The sequence below is a fragment of the Quercus lobata genome, chromosome 3 (genome assembly GCF_001633185.2).
Source record: "Quercus lobata isolate SW786 chromosome 3, ValleyOak3.0 Primary Assembly, whole genome shotgun sequence".
Lineage (NCBI taxonomy): Eukaryota > Viridiplantae > Streptophyta > Magnoliopsida > Fagales > Fagaceae > Quercus > Quercus lobata.
Genome location: NC_044906.1, coordinates 9,473,838 through 9,496,101, shown reverse-complemented (window position 1 = coordinate 9,496,101; position 22,264 = coordinate 9,473,838). Strand labels below are relative to the sequence as shown.

Here is a 22,264-nt window from a genome sequence, read left to right as displayed (position 1 = left end):
GTAAGAAAATCATTATAACTGAAACCATATAATGCAAATCTGGTAAGGACTAGAGCCCCTTGTATATGAAATAAAAGAAAAGATCCTAGCTATACTGTCATTATGAAACAAGATGGAAGGATTTGTCACTCAATTACATTTTCAAATTATGATAACTGAAACCAAATATGAATTCAATACAACATACCAGAATTTTTTCTTAAGAAAAAAAAAATCCAATACATAGTCAGACTGACAGAAATGCTTATGAACTTCAAATAGCAGTAGCCTGATTTGAAATTCACCCTATGGAAATCTTCCCTGTTTCGTAACCAGTCAAAGTATAAACAAATTATGCATGAGTGTCATCTTCTGCAGACATGTCAATTGTCATAACCTGCATAGATGTGAAAACTTGACTTAGTATGGTACTATAAAAGAAAAATAAAAAGTTCACTCATTAATAATCAGTGTAATTGGAGTTTGTTCATGCCTGTTCTAGAAGTCATGGCTTTGAAGTATATAAAAACATGCTAAATAAGGTATTTTCTCAACACAAGTAAGCTTGGCTTTCTATTCTTGGGAATAAAGAGAACTCCCCCTCATGGAAGCCCCCTCCTCTTGGATGGATCAAATGTAACTTTGATGCAGCAGTGAAGCCTGATAAGGTGGTGCTGGCAGTGGTTTGCAGAGACAGCAACGGATCTATAGTAGCAGCTGATTCTCAAGAAGATTGCCCAGGTGAGCCCTTATGGGCGGAATCTAAAGCAGCTCTCTTAGCAGCTAGTTTGGCCCGCAAAGAAGGTTTTGCTAGAGTTGTGATAGAAGGAGATGCCCAATCAGTGATAAAGGCTATCCTAAACCCATCTACAACTCCTCATTGGTCCATCAATGCTATCATTGAGGATATCCGGCTGGTCCTTAACTCTTTTGTATGTTGGAATGCCTCCTTTGTATTTAGAGATTCTAACTGTGTAGCTCATTCCCTTGCCCAATGGGCTTACTTTTGTAATAGTTTTGGATCCCCCCTCTCTCTGTTGTATCTAGCTTGGTGGAAGGTGGTGATGGCTAAGTCTCTCCCCTTCCCCTGCTTCTGTTTGTTTCTGCTTTCTTTTTTGTGTTAATATATGTCTTATTCAGCCAAAAAAAGAAGTATATAAAAACATGCTAGAGAAGGAGTTGCTATGCAGTTCGTAGTTTTAATGTGTAAAAAATTATTTGGCAAAATTTTCTTGCATTAGCCCGCACAAGGTGGATATAAAAATAGCAAAAAACTCAGACAATTACATATAGGATGCCAAACTAGGACTGAACCATGCATCTAACTTAGCAAAATCCTTAGAGCAGTGAAGCTTGAGAATGTATTTATTTTCTAGATCATATTCACAACTTGCCTAATAAGGTTTTACCAGTTATTAAGCTTGTGGTAATAGATGATTGATAAATTACTGATTCGCACAAAAGTTAAGCAGTTAGGAAATGGTGACTTTAATTATGTAACCATAATTCTAACAATGATGATAACGTAGAGGCTCAGACAATTGGCAATGAACTCATGCAGGGGAATCTAAGGTTAATTTTCAGGAACACACACAGTATAAAATGATTGGGACTGGTTGTGCATAAACAGAGAAATACGTGGACTTACTTGCTAGCTACAAAACCAGCTGAACAGGAAAAAAAAAAAAAAAAAAGATTAGACATGTAACAAGAAGGATTTTTGAGATGATCATTACCACAGAAAAGCTCCTAAATGCATTTAGGTTCAGTATCGTTATAGCTACTCAAGGATCTCGACACCATTCAACCCGTAGTGACACAGTGACTCCCCAGTTTGTGCAATTTTTTGGTTGAACTCTTCCACATCTTGCTCGTATACCAAACCAACCCCACAATGCATCACTTTCCTTATTGAGCCATAGTTCTCAAATACAACCTCAATCAGACTGCATTGATCAGCATTTGGAACAGCAGCAAACCAATCATCACGACACAAATACAATAGACAATTATAGTGAGCGATGTGCCGCGAGGCTGTTATTCTAAAGAAAGTTTTTGAGGCATATTGACTGTGAGGTATGTCACCAAGGGCTTTCACACGAACTCCAAGACCAAACCTTTCCTCAATTACGTAGATATGAGCAGAGAGAATGAATCCCATCCATTTACTATTACACCAATTTGGACGCAGCGCTATTCTTATTGAATCCCCCCGAAATGTATAAGTTATCCACTCCGGAATTCCATATCCGGGAATAATTGTCTGAAATTCAGTTTTTCCACGAAGGAGTCCCTGTACCCAAAAAAAAAATGAAAATAAAAAAGATACACCATTTAACAATTTGAGTAGTACTGTATATGAAGCAGGTTGTTTAAGAACAGCTTGAGATGGGTCTGGAAAAATGCTTGTTATGTTCATTTGTTTAGCAAACAAGTCAAGTTCAAATCCTAGTTTAGACTTAACTATTGAATGAGTCAAGCTCAAACATACTAATGTGTACTTGAAATTGGATTATATAAATTTTTAAATAAGTCCACATGATATCAAATGATAATATAAACTGTATACTAGTAGTAAAAATTCATATATTTTTAAAGGAAATGTTAAGCTCGCTAAGGATTATTTATTGTGGGTTCACTTAATAAAAAATTTGTATAAATTAATAAAGCGGCTGAAAATATGACCAAAGTAACAAGTGAAAAAAAAAAAAAAAAAAAAAAAAAAAAAAAGGTTAGCTTTACTGACTCTACCGCTTATAAAATTAGTCAAAAATCTAACATAAAGTACAATGATGTGATATAAAGTAATTTCTTATCAAGCATTTTACAGTGTCCGTTAATACTACCCTATTTTTAAAGGAATAAAAAATTTTAGTTTATGATTTTACTACATATAGGAAAAGAATAAGTTAATCATCAAGTAACTCATTAACAAGTTCAAGCTTATTCAACAAAAAAATAAGTCAAGCTTGAACATATATTGTTCAGTGATGTACTCGAAATCGGCTTGTATTTGAAATATAATTACATGAAAAAGCTTTACCTTTTAATACTTGATTCATTTGAAAGAGAGAGAAAACTGAGTACCTGTAGGTAACGGTTCAATATTGTAAATGCTGCTTTACGGCTGAGCTCATCATAAGAAGGTTCTGACGATTGAGGTATTCGGCAAAACTTCCAGGGTATATTCCGCACAAGTTGTTTTTTCAATCGATCTTTCCAGACATCATTGGCTGAGGGAAGTTTCCAAATGGAAGTTCCAATCAACTCAAGTTCCTTCAAACACTCTATTTTCCAAATGCTCTCTGGCAGGTCGTAAAGACGGAAGCATCCCGTGAGGATGAGTTTTTCAAGAGAGACCAAACCATTCATATTACTTGGAAGACAATTGAGATCTGTGCTGTCTTTTAGATTTAATAAAGTAAGGGCAGTCAAACAATCGATTGATGAGGGTAGTGTTTTGATACTAGTACCACCCAAATAAAGTTCTGATAGGCTTTTCAAAATTCCATTAAATTCTGGAATTTCCCTGAGTTGGTAACACCCAAAAAGATTAAGAATTTGAAGGGACTCCATTTCAGTAGATATGCTGGGAAGATTGGTAAGAGATTCACAGTGTTCCAGATCTAAGACAACAAGCCTCTTGAGTTGTCCAATAGATGGGTGGATGTCAACCAAATTAGTGCAACAACTAAGAATTAGTCTCTCTAGTCTTGGAAACCCATTGAAGTCAGGTGTATGAACAAGCCTCGCTGAATAACTAAGATCCATGTATTTTAACTTGTCTAAATACTGTTCAACCCCAAAGAAAAAAAAAAAGTATTAAGCATATAATTTACTTTCATAAGATAAATAAATTTTTAAATTAAGGAAAATTATTGAAGCCATTCCTCACTAAAAACCGTAAGTCTTGAGACATACAAAATTTCACTACTGCCAAGTGAGAAGTTGTTATTGGTAAGTAAAATAGTGATGTCAATAGTAAACACATATATAAACTACTAAAAACTTGTCAACTTAATTGTTGTGAAAATCATTATCTCTATTGCACTACTTACGAAAAAATAATAAAAGGACAGTAAAAGAACAAAATTACCTTCACTCCTTCCCAAAGATATTTAATTTCGCTAAATTGTAAATTAAGTTCAACAAGCTCTTTTGGTTGGAAACTGGACGGCAAAACTTTTGAAGAATAACCAAACCAGTCAAGAAATCTTAGGTCATTCGGAAGATGATTGAGGCCATCCAATATTGACATATTGTCAACTATAAGCAATCTAAGATTACCCATCTTTGAAAAAGCTTCAGGAATGACTTCAAAGTTCCAATGTGGTACTTCCCATTCATAAAAGGGGGCTTCAAAGGTCCAATCTCCTCTGTCCCATTGGTAACGGTTTATGACTATGGCTTGAATTGCTTTTGTTGCCTAAGAATAAAAGGCATACAATCAGTAAATTATTTGCAAAACAAAAGATAAGAATACTAGAATTACTCAAGTTTGTACTGTGCTTAAGGAGATGAAAATATCTACACCATCAATTTTCAAGATACTGAATTAGGCATACATCAAATTTTACAACTTGCTGATTTGTGTGACACAAGTGATAGACATTTTCTACTGAGTACATGAACCTATTACTTTTAATCAATCACTCATAGTCAAACAAGTAAAAATGTCGTGAAATTTGATAGAAAAATGGGTGTATCCCTAGTATTGTTGTTTTCAAGTGTAAAAGAGTATTGCTTGGTACACAAGATTTTCAAAACATTGCTTGCCAATAGTCTAACTAGGCATTCTCTTAATGTCTTCGATTGTGCTGTTCGGATGGAGGGTATTCTATCCATTTTTTATTCCATGCTTCAAGCTGATATAGCCGTATCTTCTTAATAAAGTAGCCTTTTGTTTTGGGTAGTAATCAAGAGATGAATGATTGGCTGATTAAATCAAGAAAGATGACTTCAAATTTATGAATAATGACACAATTACATTGTGTTTTAAAAATATAAGAAATGTTCCAGCGACAATATATTAGCATGTTAAATGAAATTTGGTACTCTATATTCCATTAATTAAGTACTTAGGTAACCACTTATCTATTGGATTTTTTTTTTTTTTTTTTTGAAAACTAATTTATTGACGGAAAGTATGATATTGTACCAAATCAATCTTGCTGACTAAAATAAAATTCTAACTTTACCTCAAAATAAAATAAAATAAAATTTTATCTTTGCCACTATTCTTACCGCATTTTTAGTCAATACATGAAACAAATCCTTAAGAAGCCACAATCTGCTGCGCTTTCCAGGCTCTCCACGTGATTCTTGACGGACAATTTCTTTACCCATTTCTTGTAGTAAATCATGCATACATAATTTATTGTTTTCTATGGTTATGAGAGATTTATGCATGAGAACACTCATACCAATTCTTGCATCAAGACCACAATTTTCTAATATCTCTACTACTCGATCTTTTGCCTTCCCTATAAAGAAACATGCAATATCCAAGAATATTTCCTTCCACATTTCCTCTAGTCCATCATAGCTGACTTTAAGCGTATCAAATATTTCTCTTTTAGGATTTTTTTTTACACTTGCCAATGCACTTTCCCATTCATCCATTGTTCTTCCAAACAAAAAGGAACCCAAAGTAACAAGAGCTAATGGAAGACCATTAGCATAGTATACAAATTCTTGAGAGAGTTGCATATATCTTTCTTTGGGTTGCTCTTTTTTGAAGGCTTTCAAACAAAAAAGTTTTAGAGCAACATCACTATTTAATGCATCAAGCTTATATATTTTATGCACTCCATGTTGGACCAACAAATGTTCATCTCTAGTTGTTATGATGATCCAACTCCCCAATCCAAACCAGCCACACTCTCCAGACAATTTTTCTAATTGGTCAAGTTGGTTGACATCATCTAGAACAAGTAGGATTTTTTTATGACGTAGCCTTTTCTTGATCATGTCAACTCCTTGATATACATTCCTTATATCTATATTTATTTCCTCTAAAATGTCTGCAAGAAGTTGTTGTTGTAATCGACACAACCCATGTTTTTCAGAATCTTCTCTAACATTTGCAATAAAACTTGAACCTTCAAAACTATTACCAAACTTATCATAAACAACTCTAGCAAGAGTTGTCTTTCCCAGCCCCCCCATACCACAAATCCCTGTCATGCGAACATTATTCCCAAGATCTAAATTTGAAGTGATGAATTCTTCCACTGAAAAATCTATTCCTACCAAGTCGTTGGTAAAGCTTGAGAAACTAGAGCTCGATTTATGTAATATCACTTGTACAATATTTTGGATAAATTCTGACTCATGCCTACAGAAAAGATAAAACAATAATTACGTGATGGTCCAAATCAGTAATAAATACCCATGGGAAGAAGACAAATATTAGGCAAAAATACTCCTTTTTTTTTAAAGTTTGATAGTTACAACGAGAAAGGGGAATTCCAACCCTAGATGTCATCCACACACTAGAAAGTGCCAACCAATTAAGTTACAAAGTTTTTGGCAAACACCTGAATTTTTTTACTCAAGCTATATTGATATAACATCCCATATATGAAAGGTATATTATATCAGTTACATATTTCAAATAGAGATATTTAGGGCTATAGTTTTTGTTATATTTTGTTGAAATAGATCCATCAAATTTTGTTAATCAATCAATCAATCAATATGTATATATAAAGCAGAGATCTCATACTAGCAGAACCTCATGCTCTCCCACATAAGGTCTCTGCTAGCATAAGGTTCTGCCATGTGACGCTTTATTTGACAAGGAATTTTTTGACATAAATTCTTTACTCAAGTGCCATATTAGAGATAAAAACTAATTAAAATTTAAAAGATAAAACTCTTTATTTTCTTAGTTTCAATGTATTAGGATATTTCTCAAGTGCCACATTAGAAATAAAGACTAATTAAAATTTAAAAGATAAGATCTCTTTATTTTCTTGGGTTCAATGTTTCAAGACTTTCCACTCTCTCACAAAGCACAAAACTTTTCGTATTTCTACTCACCATTTTCAACTCACGCACTTGTTCTACTTTATATACATCTATCCATAGCCTTTTATCTTCATGCCATAGGTTAGGTGGTTTTTTATTCTATTTTAGCCTTCATAAGTTATTGGTTTCTTTGTGACTACTATTAGTGTGGTATTGGTATGAGCCTTGACTAACAAAGTAAAAAAACGATGATTATTTTTGAGTTTTCTTTGTTGTGAATCAAGATTATCTCAACTTTAGTTGCAACCTCAAGTTTAGTTGCAGCTATTCAAGAATAATGTGCAAACGGTGTACAAACTACAATCATATTGTTAGTCCTCACCATCAAAGCTACAATTAAGTAGTTCTTTGCATAATTTTTATGTTCTTTCCCATGTATATTTCACGTATAATACTTATCCACCTATATCTTTTTCTATTACTTTTCTTAGTGTTGTTAATTATAGTTGTTGCAGTTTTTTTTTTTTTTTTTTTTTTTTTTGGAGCAAATAGTTGTTGCAGTTTGTAAGGATTACTTTCAAATTATTTAATTTGTTGTTATGGTTTTGATATACGATGGTAAGTTAATTATTGTGCTCTACTTCTCTATATAAAGATAAAGCTCATGTATAAAATTAATAATACAAGATCAGTTCTCCCAATTTTAGCTTATACTTTTCTTGAATTTTAGCATTTTGTTTGTTGTTTGTTTTTTTAAAGGTAAAGGATATAAAGGCCCTATTAGAGGCAATTAAATGTAGATAAATGAAAGTATTTCCAGCCAATTTTTCTTTGTTTGCTTACGTTCTCCTTCTGTTGGTACACAAATAATTTTGTTTCATTTAGATTACGAAAAAAGTTTTTGAGATTGGGGTCTTAGGATTTGGTGTTGAGAATGAAGGGGTTGAAGAAGTGTTTGGTTTTAGAACTAAACTCTACTTTTTATCTAGTTGTTATTTTATTATTTTAAATGTAAAATTTATAATATGGTATAGACTCCTAGAAATTTCTAATAACTATAAAATTCCAATCTCATATATATAGATTAGCAAAAAAAAAACTCAGTCAATAGTCGGAAACTACTTCTAGGATAAAGAAAAATTATAAAATATAAATTAAGAAAATTAAGCATCAAAGCATTCAGTAATAATATGAGAAACATCATAAATACGATATAATAAAATAAGTATTATACATGAGTCTTAAGAAATTTCAAATGAAATTACCAAACATCCACGTATATTGTGGGACATTAACTTTTTTTTTCTTTTTTTTTTAACAAATACACACACAAAGAGAGGAAAGAAGGTTTTTTAAAGAAACTTACAGTGGTGTATATCCCAAAGGGCCTAACTCTTGGATACATAGCACAAGCTTTAAACATCTTTAACTCACACTCATTTTCCAATGTGAGATTAGCCCACTGTCTACTTACAATTGTCGTTCTTGCCATGACATGTTCCCCATTATAGAATGATTTTTAAAAAAATACATACATAATTAAAAGCAACAAAAGAGGGAGAAAAGCAGGGAATGCTAGTAGCCGCAAAGATTCCAGGATCGAAGAGCAAGTGCCATCAACCAATTCCTTGATTGACAAAAAATGATTTTTTTTTTTTTTTAAGTGAGTTTCATTTTGTGCTTGATTGTTGAGAGAAACTTTGTTGAAATATTTAAGTTGAACACGCTAAATACAATTATAAAAGTTAAGCCTTTGTGCCAACACAAATATAAGCCTTTACCAACTATTTAGCATATATATATGGGGGGGGGGGTGGGGGGGTGAACAAGGATCCAGAGGGTTGATAAAGCTCATATGGGAGTAAACCTCGGACACTGTAGTTGGGTTATCCACGGAAGTTAGCCATGTAATTTGTACTTAGACTGAACAACCATAATTGGCGAAAATGCCGAGGACATGTGCCTAACCTCGAAAGGTCGAAGGACAGAGTCAAAAGGAGCATGTTTAAGTCCGAGAGGAGACAAGGGTAATTTGGAGTTAAGCATGGAATAAAAGAAAAAGGAAGGATAGAGTGGCCATCTCATCCGCATTAAATACCCTGCAACCACTTAGCTGGCTGCATTAATGGAGAAATGACTTTGAATAGTGTTTTCACAGCTAATACTTTGATGTAAAAACCTTCTAGCAAGGTCTGATGGAACAAGTATCAGGGAAGTATGATCATGACCCGCCAAGTGTAAGATCTAGGTGCATCTTTGCTAAGATATATAAAGCTAAGAAGCATCCGGATAAAAGGAGAGGTCTAAGAAAGAGAGAGAACATCAAACTGTAACAACCTCCTCGGACCAAACCCGAGGATTAATACTTTGCTTTTTCAAAGCTATTCTCATTTGAATACTATACATACATCTCTGAACATCACTTTTTATTGGAACGAGTACTTAAAGGTTGGCCTTACATCCCATCTCTAAAAATTAATTGTGTGAGCGCATAGTAACTAGTGTACAACATTTTCATTTTTGTTGAATCCATTCCTCTGCTGCCACAAAATATATAAAACCTTTTACCTCTTGAGTTGAGGCCCAAATTAATATACATGATTTATCATTGAAAAAAAAAAAAAAAGGCTTCAAAATATATATATATATATATATATATTTTTTTTTTTTGTTTAAGCATCGTTTTTGAATTTCTATTTTGGTGGACTAATATCAATTATAAAAATCTACAAGCTCTATTTCTTCAAAATTATGTAAAAATTTGATTTGTCAATAAGATGGTTAAAATGCACTTTTAGCCTTTAAGGATTCTATGGAACTCAAAACAATGATTGAGCCAAAATTGAATGGAGGGAGAGGAGAGTGGAATAGAGGGGAAGGTGATTAGAATATACTAAAATTTAGTTCATTGTAGTTATCTTCCGCTCTACTCTCCCTTTTACTCCTTCCATCCAAACATATGGTAAATCTTTCTAAAAACAATTTACATGCCCACTATGAACTTAATCCAATATATAATTTGGCTGAAGGTAATTTTGGACCTTTAAAGCATCATATTGAGTTATGAGTTATAAAAAGTGTTATAAATGTCTCCAAAATTGAACTTCAATTGACTTATCTTCTAAATGGACAAGCAAGGGAAATTGTTGAATGGTTGTCCATAAAATTAAAACATTGTGTGACTTTAATAATTGATTACCTCTTCATCATATAATTAATTTTTTAGTCAACCATTTTTATAGGTAGACTTTGACCTGAAAACTCCGTGGGTAAACTTTTTTTTATTTTTTATTTTTTGAGAAACAAACGCACAAGGGAGAGGAAACTTATACAAGGGAGAGGAAAAAGACTATGTGGGTAAATTTATCTTGCCAAAAGAAGTGAAAAAAAAAAAAATGTAATGACAATCTACCCTTTGGTTTGGCCATTCACAATTTAGCAAACAAAGTTAGCTCAACTGCCTTTAAATTCTTAAGTTTTGTAAGTACTAGTTAAATCAACTAGTAAATCTTTTGTGGGTTCCAGTTAGCTCGACTGGTAAAGTCTCTGATGTTGTATAAGAGATCTGAGGTTCAATCCCCGCCTACACCAAAAACTGATTGGTGTCTTGATCTGATGATAAAGAGCTATCATCAGGAGCGGACGCCATAAGTTGAAACTCTCTAAAAAAATAAAAATAAAAAATAAAAACTAGTAAATCTTTTGTCATCCTCAGTGGCATCTAAGTAGTTGAAGACCTTGTCCACCTCATTCATGTTTTCTAGTAGACCAATAACTTGTTTGGCCTAGCCTTGGGGTTTGAATCCAGGTTTGGGGTTGGGTTTGTTGTCACAGTTATGGTTATGGGTTCAGTTCTTTAATTATTTGTTGTGATTTTGATTTTGGATTGATTTTGTTTGGTTTGGGACTCATCACCAATTGGGTCTAAAACCGGCTTCGGTTTGGGTGTGATGCAATTTTTAATTTTGGTTTCCTTTGATTATTAAGAATTTTATTTAGGTCGTTCTTAATTCTCAAGGATTTGATTGGGTTGCACATATGCAACTTTTAATTTTCTACTTTGTGTTTGTTGCTATTTTTTCTTTGGTTTGTGCGTTTTTTATACTGCCAAATTAACATGGAGAGCCCCTTTGGCCGTTTCCATTAATTTCACAGCGGATTCATAGTAAAAATTAGAAAGTTTTAGAAACTCCTCCAATTAATTTTACAGCATATTCATTGAATTTTTGCTGATGATGGAATGTTGGTTCTCTTTTTCTTTTTCGAACTAGATTTTGGAGGAAGAGGAAGAAGTGAAATGAAATCGAGAGATAATTTTGTCCAGAAAATACAAACACTATTGAGTTGGACAGAATCCTAACATAGTTTCATTTTAATCCAAAATTTGGAGGTATAAATATAATAATTGAAATTTTGTGAACTAAGTTGTGAAATGACCAAACCACAAAGGGTGATTGTAATTTACGCAAAAAAATATGAGGAATATAATAACAATCCTAATCATTTTATAATTCATAGAAGATCATGTTCTTGAATCAAGATCCTTTTTAATTATTGCAAAGGAGCTTTCCCTAAGTCCTAAAAGCAATGGTCACAAACTACTTCTACTTTCTAGTAAAATACAAAAAAAAAAAATTAACAAGTATATGTTGTTATATTTTAGTCATGCATGTCATGCTAAATTTTAATTGCTATTTATATACTTTATGATATATGAAAGAAGATTGTCCTTTAAATATCAAAAGAAATATATTTGTCACAAAAATTACCTGTCTTGTAAATGCCAACCAAAGAGATTGGCAACTTCTCTCAAAGCATCTCTCCATGTTTCCAACTTCTCCATGCTTTCCTTGAAACGTTTTTTGTATTCATCAAAGGTTTGCGCAAAAATTCCGGTCTGTTTTCGTACATCAGATGGATTTACATGGTAAAATACCGGTAGAATTATCAATCCTTTTTCTTTCGTGCATCTAACAATATGTGCAAGTTCATCCAAGCACCACGTGGAAGATGCATAGTTTTTTGAGAGAATGATGATAGCAAATCTCGATTCTTCTATTGCTTTCAAGAGATTTAGGGAAATAGATTTTCCTTTATCAAGTTTTTCTTCATCCCTAAAAGTGAAAAGACCCTTACATTGCAAAGCATCGTATAAATGGTCTGTAAAACCATTACGAGTATCTTCACCTCTAAAACTAAGGAAGACATCGTACTTCCATTGAGGTGTTAAAGAAGAAGCTAATGCCGAATTGCCTCCTGGAGTGCTCATTAAAGCCATTGAAATATACTGATGAATCTTGAACTCCGTACAATTAAAACTGAAGAAATAAAATATATGAAGAAAATAAATTAGAGAAGAATAAAACTATTTGACGGGGTGAAGCAAAAAAGAGAATTCAAACCTTTTGTAGAACTCCTCCTGCTCCACTAATGCTTGTGAAAATGAGAACTTTCATATTTGTGAAATGGAATTGTAGCAGTGACTATAAAGCTTGAAACCCTCTTGAGAGTTCCTATGTGAGAGAGAGAGAGAGAGAGAGAGAGAGAGAGAGAGAGAGAGAGAGAGATGAGAAGAGGGGATGGGAGAGGGTAGGCATTAAATCCTCCGTCTTTATCAAATTAACAATTATTATTCTAAAGCAGACTTGTACGCAAGTGGCCAGCAAGGAAACGTCCTAGCAAGCCGACCATAAAATTATTGAATTTTCGTGATCGTGCGTAAGCACTGATTACAAAATTATTGAATACATGTACACTGAAATATATATCGTAGGAAACCAATTGCGTTGAATTTATATATAATTTTTTTGATTTAATTTTTTTTTTTTTTGGTCTACCATAAATTTAAAAAATAAAACACAATTACAATGACCATAAGTTAAATAACAACAAAAATAGTGTTAAAGACACACAAAAAAAAATTAGCGAAAAACACATTTTGGTCCCTACATTTTCAGCCGATTTCCGTTTTAGTCCCTAAGTTTTTTTTTTACCACTTTTAGTCCCTCTCCTGAAAAACGCTTCCATTTTAGTCCCTGCCGTTACATCAGAAACGGATATTGTAAACGTGACAAACGGCAAAGTCAAAAAATAATAAACTAATGTCCACGTGGCCTAAATTAATAATAAAAAATATTTTTTAATACCACGTCAGCATCTAAATTAAAAAAATTAAAAAATTTCTAAAAAAAAATCCTTAAATAAAAAAATTAATTTATTAATTCTAACTAAATAAAAAAAATTAAAAACTCTCATCAAAAAAAAAAATCAAAAACAAATTTAAAACTAAACCCAGCAAGAACAACAAAACCCAGCAAGAACATAAACCCAGCAAGAACATAAACCCAACAATATCCTTTGAAGGTTGTGAGCAAAGAGAAAGTGATCCAAGTGGGTATGATGGAGCAGATCAAGAGAGAAATCTCGGTGATGAAGATGGTACGGCATCCAAACATAGTCGAGCTCCACGAAGTTTTGGCGGGCAAATCCAAGATCTACTTCGCCATGGAACTCGTCCGTGGAGGCGAGCTTTTCTCGAAAATCGCTAAGGGTCGGCTTAAAGAAGACGTGGCGAGAGTCTATTTCCAACAACTCATCTCCGCCATCGATTTCTGTCACAGCCGCGGTGTCTACCACCGAGACCTCAACCTTGAGAACTTGCTCTTAGACGAAGAAGGTAATTTGAAAGTCACTGATTTTGGTCTCAGCGCTTTCACTGATCATTTGAAGCAAGATGGGTTGCTACACACAATGTGTGGCACACCGGCTTATGTGGCGCCGGAGGTGATTGGAAAGAAAGGCTACGATGGTGCTACAGCTGATCTTTGGTCCTGTGGAGTTATCCTGTTTGTTCTTCTAGCTGGGTTTTTGCCATTTCAGGACAATAATCTTGTGGCCATGTATAATAAGATTTACAGAGGTGACTTCAAGTGTCCACCATGGTTTTCTTTGCTGGGTTTAGTTTGTTCTTGCTGGGTTTAGTTCTTTCTGGGTTTTGTTGGGTTTAGTTTTAAATTTGTTTTTGATTTTTTTTTTATGAGAGTTTTTAATTTTTTTAATTTAGATGCTGACGTGGCATTAAAAAATATTTTTTATTATTAATTTAGGCCACGTGGACATTAGTTTATTATTTTTTGACTTTGCCGTTTGCCACGTCTGCAATATCTGTTTCTGATATAACGGCAAGGACTAAAATGGAAGCGTTTTTCAGGAGAGGGACTAAAAGCGGTAAAAAAAAAACTTAGGGACTAAAACGGAAATCGACTAAAAATGTAGGGACCAAAATGTGTTTTTCGCCAAAAAAATTCGAGTGGAGTTAAATTTTTATTAAAATAATGCTATGGACACAATAAAATTTAAAGTATTTAAAAAAATTATTTTTAATAAAATAATACTATGCACACAACAAAAATTTTGCAACTATAAAAATTAAAGTTGAGTTGAATATTCATTTTAATGAAAGGAAATTATAAACTTTATGTATTTGATTTTTTTTATGATGTCAATATATTTATGTTATTTTTTAATTATATTTTATATAATTAAGTCTCTTTAAGCATTCGCAACTAAAAAGCTTTGCAACTCCATCAAGTTGATCTTTTGTTTTATTATTACCAAGATTCATAGATAGGAAACTTTCAATCTTTAGCTACTTCACGTGATTAGCGATCACTTTTGGCGATATTTTAATTTTAATTTTAATTTTTTTTAACCTTCACCTAGTGATTAGTCAATTCTATGACTTTGTTTTGTGCCTTCGTGTTAAATCTGGCTTAAGAAGCTTAGTTGTTTGTTTTCTATTTTCCCTTCAAAATCTACGTTGTGAGTTTGGTTTTACTTTGAAATGGGTCAATTCTGTGTCACACTGGCCAATTTCATCCTCTATTTTTCCCCCGTTTTCTTCTGTTTATTTTTTGAGATCCATCTTGATTTTGTCATTATTTTTTTCCTCTCCATAACCAACAGTAATAAGTAATAACTAATAAGGTCATGACTAAAAAATGTTGCATTTGAATGCTTATGTTCTTTGCTCTCCGATATGAAAATGCTGGCCTGATTGTTCTAGAAGTGGGTTCTTTTCTACACTTTTTCCCATAAATATCATTCTTTTTATCTATATGTTATTGTTAAAGAATTTATCATGCAATAGCATAATAAAAGGCACTTACGTGTTTAGTATCTTCCTATTCTCTCTTTGTTTTAATTTTTTTTTAGTTTATCAAGCAATTGGAAATGGAAAGGATATTTCATTTAAAAATTAGATAGGAAAAAAAAAAAAAAAAAGCTATCCTAAACTTTTAATTCGATTCAGTAATGCTTCTTTTAGAGAACTCAACAAAGAAACTTTTGGTAGAGAACCCCTAAGTGTTCCCAATGATCCCGCTTGTAAAATAAACAAGGAACTAAACAGTGTACATTATAACAGGGACAAAACCACACGGTGTGTTCAAATGGAAATGGGCAGGAATAAGTATTAGTGGTTTCAGAATGTTGGTTTAAATTCCACTTAGATCATCTGCTCAACACACCAAAAAACAAAAACAAAAATCCACTTAGATCAATGTAATGGGACACATTTCTATAGGGTTCTCATCTCAAGAATAGTTTGAGTTGTTGTATTGAGATTGAAGCAAAGTTATTATTGTGGTGCACTAAAATTAAAAAAGTTAAATTGGACACATGTCACAAAATTGGATCCTAATTTAGAATCTAATTGAATTTTTAAAAAACTTTAGCTTTAAATATACTAATGTAGCACCATGCATATGCATGGATACAATTAAAAACAATCGTAATTATATAGTTCAAATTATACTTGTTTTTTTTAGAATAAGTTCAAATTATATACGGTATTAACTTACACTTTTTTAAAACTATACATTTCAAAACTATGTAATGACTTCTCATTATATATAAATATATATATATATATATATATATTTTAGAATTTAATTGGTTTTAGATTCTTTGATTTTTGCACCCAATATTCACTTGCCACAAAAATTAAAAATTGAAATGAACAGATGGCAGAAAATTGAACTCTAATTGAAATCCAATTTAAAATCTAATTGGATTTGGACTCTTCAATTTTTACGCTCAATAATTCACTTAGTACAAAATTAAAAATTAAATGGGACATGTAGCGCAAAATTGCACAAAATCAATAATCCAATTAAAATCTAATAGGATTTTCTCTAAGATATAGATATATATATATATATATATCATTGAGCGATATGACTACATAAATTAATGTCTATGTATACATTTAAAAACACTGAACAGTTGCATCTTTTTATTTTTCAGTAGGCACATTTTCATTCAATAGGAATATTTTTTATCAATAAGCACATTTTCAACCAATAGGCATCTTTTCATTCAATAGATACTTTTTCGAGCAATAAGTACCTTTTGGTATATCCAATATGAAGAGTTATAACCTTTAAATAGACAACTTTTAGTATATTAAATTTGAAGGGTTATGATCTTTCAATAGGCACTTTTGGTATATCAAATTCGAATGTTTATAACTTTTCAATAGGCACCTTTTGGCATATATATTACAACCTATTTTATATATACTTATATATATTCTTTAATTTTATACATTTTTGCTTATTACTCCAACTCAAAAATAATGACTTTCTTTTCCTAAAACTCATTCAGTAGCTATTCTCTTGCATGGCACAAATTAGCAACTAGTTTCCAATAAAACCGAAACCAAAGCCATTTTCAAACCAATCCAAGAAGACACAGATGGGCTAAAACATAGGAAAAATCGAAACAATAAGAAAAACCCTCGATTTAATCATTGGTAAGCGTGAGCACAACGATTACTTGAAGGTCTGAACAGAAATTTTGGGGTTTTTTTTAATTTATTTTTATTTACACTTGATGGTAAAATTAACAATTAATGTGGTATGAAAAATCATTTTTTATTACTCTGTTTGGCATATCATATTTTTTCATTCAAAGGGATAACGACGGGAACTAAATTGATATTGCACTGAAAACTGAAAACAATTAAAAAAAAATAATAAAATCACTATTCATTTCTATCAAACGCATACGCAGTGTAAAGATAAGTACCAACCATGTATTTTACTCATAAATATATTCTCAAAAATAAATAAATAAATAAACCACCGTCTCAAAAGCTGAGCTCAGTGAACTATAAATTCCTTATCACTCCTAACCTCTAAGTCTGTAACCAAAACCATCGCCATGGCCGCCACAAACTACTTACAAATCATTCGAAAGGACAAATCTTTATTCAATACTAATAGTAATACTTTCTCAACTCTATTCTTATACCTTTTCTTTTTCATTTATTATTGTTTTTATTAAATTGGGGATTAATGGGTTCTTCTGAATCCAATCCCTTGACGCTTTCTTTGTTAGCTGAGAAATTCCCTTAACAACGACATATAATAAACAGTTTTTTTTTTCCTTTATAGGAACATATAATAAACAGTTAAGTTCAAGTCTGGTCAAGTTTGGCTAGCTACCTAGAATCTTTACTGAGTCACCGGATAACATTTTATGCACAAACATTTTTTTTTTTTTTTTTATAACTCTATAGTTAGTAAGCAGGGCGATCTGAAATTTTGAACATCTCTATATAGGGTTTATCTCAAAAAAAAAAAAAATAAATAAATAAAAAAAGACATCTCTTTCTAAAACACGAGAGCCGGCTACATTGGCGTGTTAAATGAATATGTAAAGTAAACCCCGGTCTTATTCATCTACTCTTTTACATGTCATTTTCAAATGGGAAACCCTGGCTGTACCTGGTTTTATAATTCTACTATGATATGAATAGCTAGTTGTTTATCTTGGTAGTTGGTAAGTCGAGTTAGATACTTTTTCTCCTTCTTCACAATAAATTTCAATCATTTTTTGGTGCCATTTCCTAGTTTTTCCTCCGTTTAGTTAGTCTTCTAGAGACACTATGGACAGGCTTGGATAGAGTTTGCGTTTGCGGCAGTTGTAAGTTTGCATTTTTGTGTGCTTGGATTCCCACCAGCTACAAGCACTCCCGCTTGTGTATTCTTTAAACTTTAATGGCAGAAACTGTTTTGATCATCAAGGTGTAGAAAATATCTCCTCCTTGAAAACCCTAAGTTTGTGTAAAGGAAAGCTCCTCTAGATCTCACAAGAGATTTACACAAACCGCAATATGAGCAACACTAAAACGTGGTTAGGATTTGCCTTTTATACTTAGGACAAATAAGAAACCCTAAAAACGTTTTAAAACAACTAAGGCTGAGTTGGAAAATTCTGCAGAAAAGCAATCTGCCCGAGCTTCAATCGGTCGAGCCTAAGTTTCGATCGATCGAGCCAGGCCGAAAGCCACAGTGCTTTCTGCTTTACACTCGATTTCAACTTTACATTGACATACAACTTTGAGCTCGTCTTAAACACTTCTAAACACATTGTTTTTATCATGGTTTGCCAACAATACAAATTAGAGTTCCAAATACATAAAATCCTACACTTTAGAACCTAACAAACTCCCCCTTTGGCAATCCGTGACAAAACACAACTTAAAAACTCAAAGTTTACAAAATGAAAAGCCCTTTACAAAATAATACTCATAAACCAAATTCAATCCTAACTATTATCCATCAGTTGCAAGTGTAGACAGCAGCTTAATTGAATCAACCTGTATATTTCCTGAAACACTAAACAAAATGCATAACCGCATGTGTGACAGAAAAACAAAAACAGTAAATCAACAAATATGCAATCTAACTCTCCCCCTAAGTTAGATACATCAAAAACAATGTTAACTCCCCCTAAACAGAACATTCTTGTATTTTCCACACATTTCATCTAAATCTCTCCCCCTTTTTGTCACGCATTGACAAAGACAACTCAAACAAAGAGTTGACAGAAAACATACGCAACAAAGTAAGAGAAAATAGAGAAAGAGGGGAACACAAAACAATTCAACTCTATAAGAAATAGAGAAAACTCCCCCTATGAACAACAAAGGTTAAAAACAAGCTTCTCCCCCTATAAAAATAGGAAAAACAAAACAAGTTTTGGGAAAAATAAAGGGGTTGGGGATAAAGAAAAAGACACAAACCAAGTTTAAAAAATTAAGTTGAGGATACACATGAAGAAAAATATTCTCTCTTTCAATAAAATGCAAACATGACACTATGTGACCCAAAAACAGTTGCATGAGTAGAGAAAATATTTACACATTGACTATCCACCATATCTCTTAAGAAAATAATTTTCTACAATTCACACATAAAAATAGCATATACTAGAAAGTACATAGCTCAAAAATTAATCAATCAATTTTTTGATCAAGTTGAGCACCCAATGTAGGAAAGTGTATGCATGTTATGTGTGAAAACAATGAGAGATATGACTGCAAAACTGCAAGATGGATACAAAAACAATGCAATGCATGTAAATCCTAAACATAAATGATGCATGGAAAAATCAAATTTTTGAAAAAAACAACAATTTAATGCAGAAACTCCTCAAGGTACAATATTTCATGAATGAAATGCATGAGTATGAGATTAAAATTTTTTCAAAAAAGACACTTGAATTTAACCTAGATTTTCCAAAAACAAGTTTTTCAACCAATTTTCCTCAAAAACTCAAACATTAAGCACATTTTGCATCAAAATCAAGGAACTTTAATCTTGGATGGCCACAACAAGATCACACACACTATAATGTACCAAGTTTAACAAAGAGTAACTTGTGTAGTGTGTGCAACTAGCAAAAGCTTGAGATACATGTGAGGTGATATGTGAATAGCAATCAATCACAAAGTCTACAAAATTCATCACATAGAATTTAAAAGAGACTATCACCTAAAGAGTTACATCATATAACTCCCACATCTCCTAAATCATAAGTTTGCAATCATGTAAGTTTCTTGTATTTATGCCTCATAATATACATACCAATTTTAAGTCATGTGAGTTTGGCATCAAGCCTAATAGTACACACCAATTTTAAGTATTAAGCAATTTAAACCGAGGCTTCACCTTATGTTTTTTGTGTGCATGTGCTACACTTTCTCGAGCACAAAATCTTATGATATGCACTAAGGTGTTCATGATTGGCTAGTGAACAATGGTAAGATGGTTATTTATGCCTTTCTCTAAAGGTTCAAGTTCGACAGTCAAAGACATGTGACTTCAAGATCAAGACAAAGTGATCAAAACTATAAACATCTTTCCCACACAACATACACTACAAAACTTCAACTAGTAAAGTGCAATAAGTAAGCTCATCAAAGCTAAACAAGGTACATAAACATGTTATGTAAAGATAATATGGCCAATCCTTAATTATAAATCCAAGATGTGAAATACAAAACACAAAAAACTTTTTAGTAAAAAAAATTTATAACCAAAAACTAAAAGCACACATTATGCTAAAAGAACAATGCAAATGCAATGCATGACAGTGCCTAACTAAGCTATAGAGGGTACACAAACAAGAAATATCAATTTCTTAATTAACCCATGAGTACATGTACAAACTAGTACATACTCACACAAAAACAGAAAAAGCTTAGCACTTATAACACATACTATTCAAGTTTCTCCACAATGTCAAGCATGTTCTAAATCAAGAGAGAAATATCATAACTCATGTAATCCTCAAGAAAAATAAAACTAGACACAAAATAAAATATTTTTGTCTTTTTGAAAATTTTTCAATGTTTTTGGAATTTTTTTTTATAAGAAAAACTAAAAAACAAAACAACAAAAACAAAACATGTCCACAAACAATTGAAAGAATTAAATCAGGGACAAGTCAGCAACACTCACCTTAGAGAATTTTTTCTCACCCATATAGCACGAGTCTTCAGCTTTGTAGGTGAAAATCCATGTGAAGCAGAGTGTATATGAGGGATTACACCAATCTTTTGAGAAAGACTGAAATCCTACAAATTCCTTTCACAAGCCAACAAGCTCAAATTTTTCAAAAGAATATGAAACAATTTATATGGACTTATGGCAGGAGAAATATCATCACAAATCCTAGACTGAAACATACAATGCTTAAATTTCAGTTTATGACAATTAGGACGAATGTGACCGGAGACACCACAAAAGTGACAAACAGGAACAAAAACAGATTTATTATGCTCTCTAACAGTAGGTCTAGACATAGGTTTAGAAATATCAGCGTCAACATCAGAACTTTTACCTTTGTCTAACCTAGCAAAATAAGCATTTTCTTTATTATTCCTCTTAAAATGAGGGATATAAACTTTTTTAGTTTTAGGCTTAAGAGAAACAGAAACACTTCTGTTATCAACAGCAGACTTGGTACAAGTCAAATTTTGAATTTTAGCTTTAGATTCAACTAACTCTTGTTCCAAGCTTTTCATCTTCTCATCTTGAGAGGAAATTTGATTTCTCAAAAATTCATTCTTTTTATTAGATTCATCTAATCTAACAATCAATTCCTCTTTTTCAAGATTAGCTAATTTTAACTCTTCCTTGAATTTCTTAGCAGTTTTCATAGATTTCAATAATTCCTTACGAAGAGTTTCACAGGCATCAATAAAATCAACAGAAACATGAGCAAAAACATGATCAGAAAGACACTTCAAATTATCCATGACAACAAGGGTCAAGGATCAGCTCTTAGATCAAAAGATCTAAAACAAAAGAGCAACCCGCTCTGATACCGCTTGTCAATTTTTAGACCCCTTAAACAATTTATTAAACTTAGGTAATTAGTCAAGTTGTTACTTAGTCCAACTAAACAAGTCTAGGTTATCACAATAATACAGATCAAATCATGCAAAGCAGCGGAAAATAAATAACACACGATATGATCACCCAGGAAACCAAACCGATAAAAACCTGGGGAGGATTTGACCTAACTATCCTCAAGGTAAACTTGAATCCACTGTCTTGAAAGAATCGAAGTTCATACAAAAGGACTTACAAGCACCCCCACTTGACTTCCTAAAACTACCAACCAGTAGAACTTACTGACACGACCACGTACAAGCTCCGAATCCATGGACTCCTTCTTTCTTGGATTCCTACCAGCTACAAGCTCCCCCGCTTATGTATTCTTTAAGCTTTAATGGCAGCAACTGTTTTGATCATCAAGGTGTAGAAAATATTTCCTCCTTGAAAACCCTAAGTTTGTGTAAAGGAAAGCTCCTCTAGATCTCACAAGAGATTTACACAAACCACAATATGAGCAACACTAAAACGTGGTTAGGGTTTGCCTTTTATACTTAGGACAAATAAGAAACACTAAAAACGTTTTAAAACAACTAGAGCTGAGTTGGAAAATTCTGCAGAAA

At 32.5% G+C, this 22,264-nt stretch overlaps 2 protein-coding genes across 2 annotated transcripts; one reads left to right on the top strand and one right to left on the bottom strand.

Moving 5' to 3' along the window:
• Positions 1 to 382: 382 nt before the first annotated feature.
• Positions 383 to 12,494, bottom strand: LOC115980272 (TMV resistance protein N-like). Its single transcript, XM_031102540.1, has 7 exons — positions 12,354 to 12,494; positions 11,721 to 12,269; positions 5,224 to 6,316; positions 4,076 to 4,405; positions 3,067 to 3,771; positions 1,716 to 2,272; positions 383 to 1,082 (listed from the first exon to the last, which is right to left on the bottom strand). The coding sequence occupies exons 2-6, from the start codon at positions 12,227 to 12,229 to the stop codon at positions 1,760 to 1,762; spliced, it is 3,150 nt and encodes a 1,049-aa protein (XP_030958400.1). The 5' UTR covers positions 12,230 to 12,269; positions 12,354 to 12,494; the 3' UTR covers positions 383 to 1,082; positions 1,716 to 1,759.
• Positions 12,495 to 12,699: 205 nt separating this feature from the next.
• LOC115980271 (CBL-interacting serine/threonine-protein kinase 6-like) lies at positions 12,700 to 13,932 on the top strand. The gene is made up of 2 exons (XM_031102539.1): positions 12,700 to 12,720; positions 13,315 to 13,932. Exons 1-2 carry the CDS (start codon positions 12,700 to 12,702, stop codon positions 13,930 to 13,932), a joined length of 639 nt encoding a protein of 212 aa, XP_030958399.1.
• The last annotated feature ends 8,332 nt before the right edge of the window (positions 13,933 to 22,264 follow it).

What these genes read in the sequence shown, in the direction of transcription:
- LOC115980272 (XM_031102540.1), bottom strand. Translation starts at nt 12,229, where the DNA reads ATGGCTTTAATGAGCACTCCAGGAGGCAATTCGGCATTAGCTTCTTCT. An exon ending in GGTTGGCATTTACAAGACAG is followed by an intron (nt 6,317 to 11,720) that starts GTAATTTTTGTG and finishes TCTTTTCTGTAG; the next exon opens with GCATGAGTCAGAATTTATCC. An exon ending in ATCTTTGGGAAGGAGTGAAG is followed by an intron (nt 3,772 to 4,075) that starts GTAATTTTGTTC and finishes GGGGTTGAACAG; the next exon opens with TATTTAGACAAGTTAAAATA.
- LOC115980271 (XM_031102539.1), top strand. Translation starts at nt 12,700, where the DNA reads ATGTACACTGAAATATATATC. An exon ending in TGTACACTGAAATATATATC is followed by an intron (nt 12,721 to 13,314) that starts GTAGGAAACCAA and finishes TATCCTTTGAAG; the next exon opens with GTTGTGAGCAAAGAGAAAGT.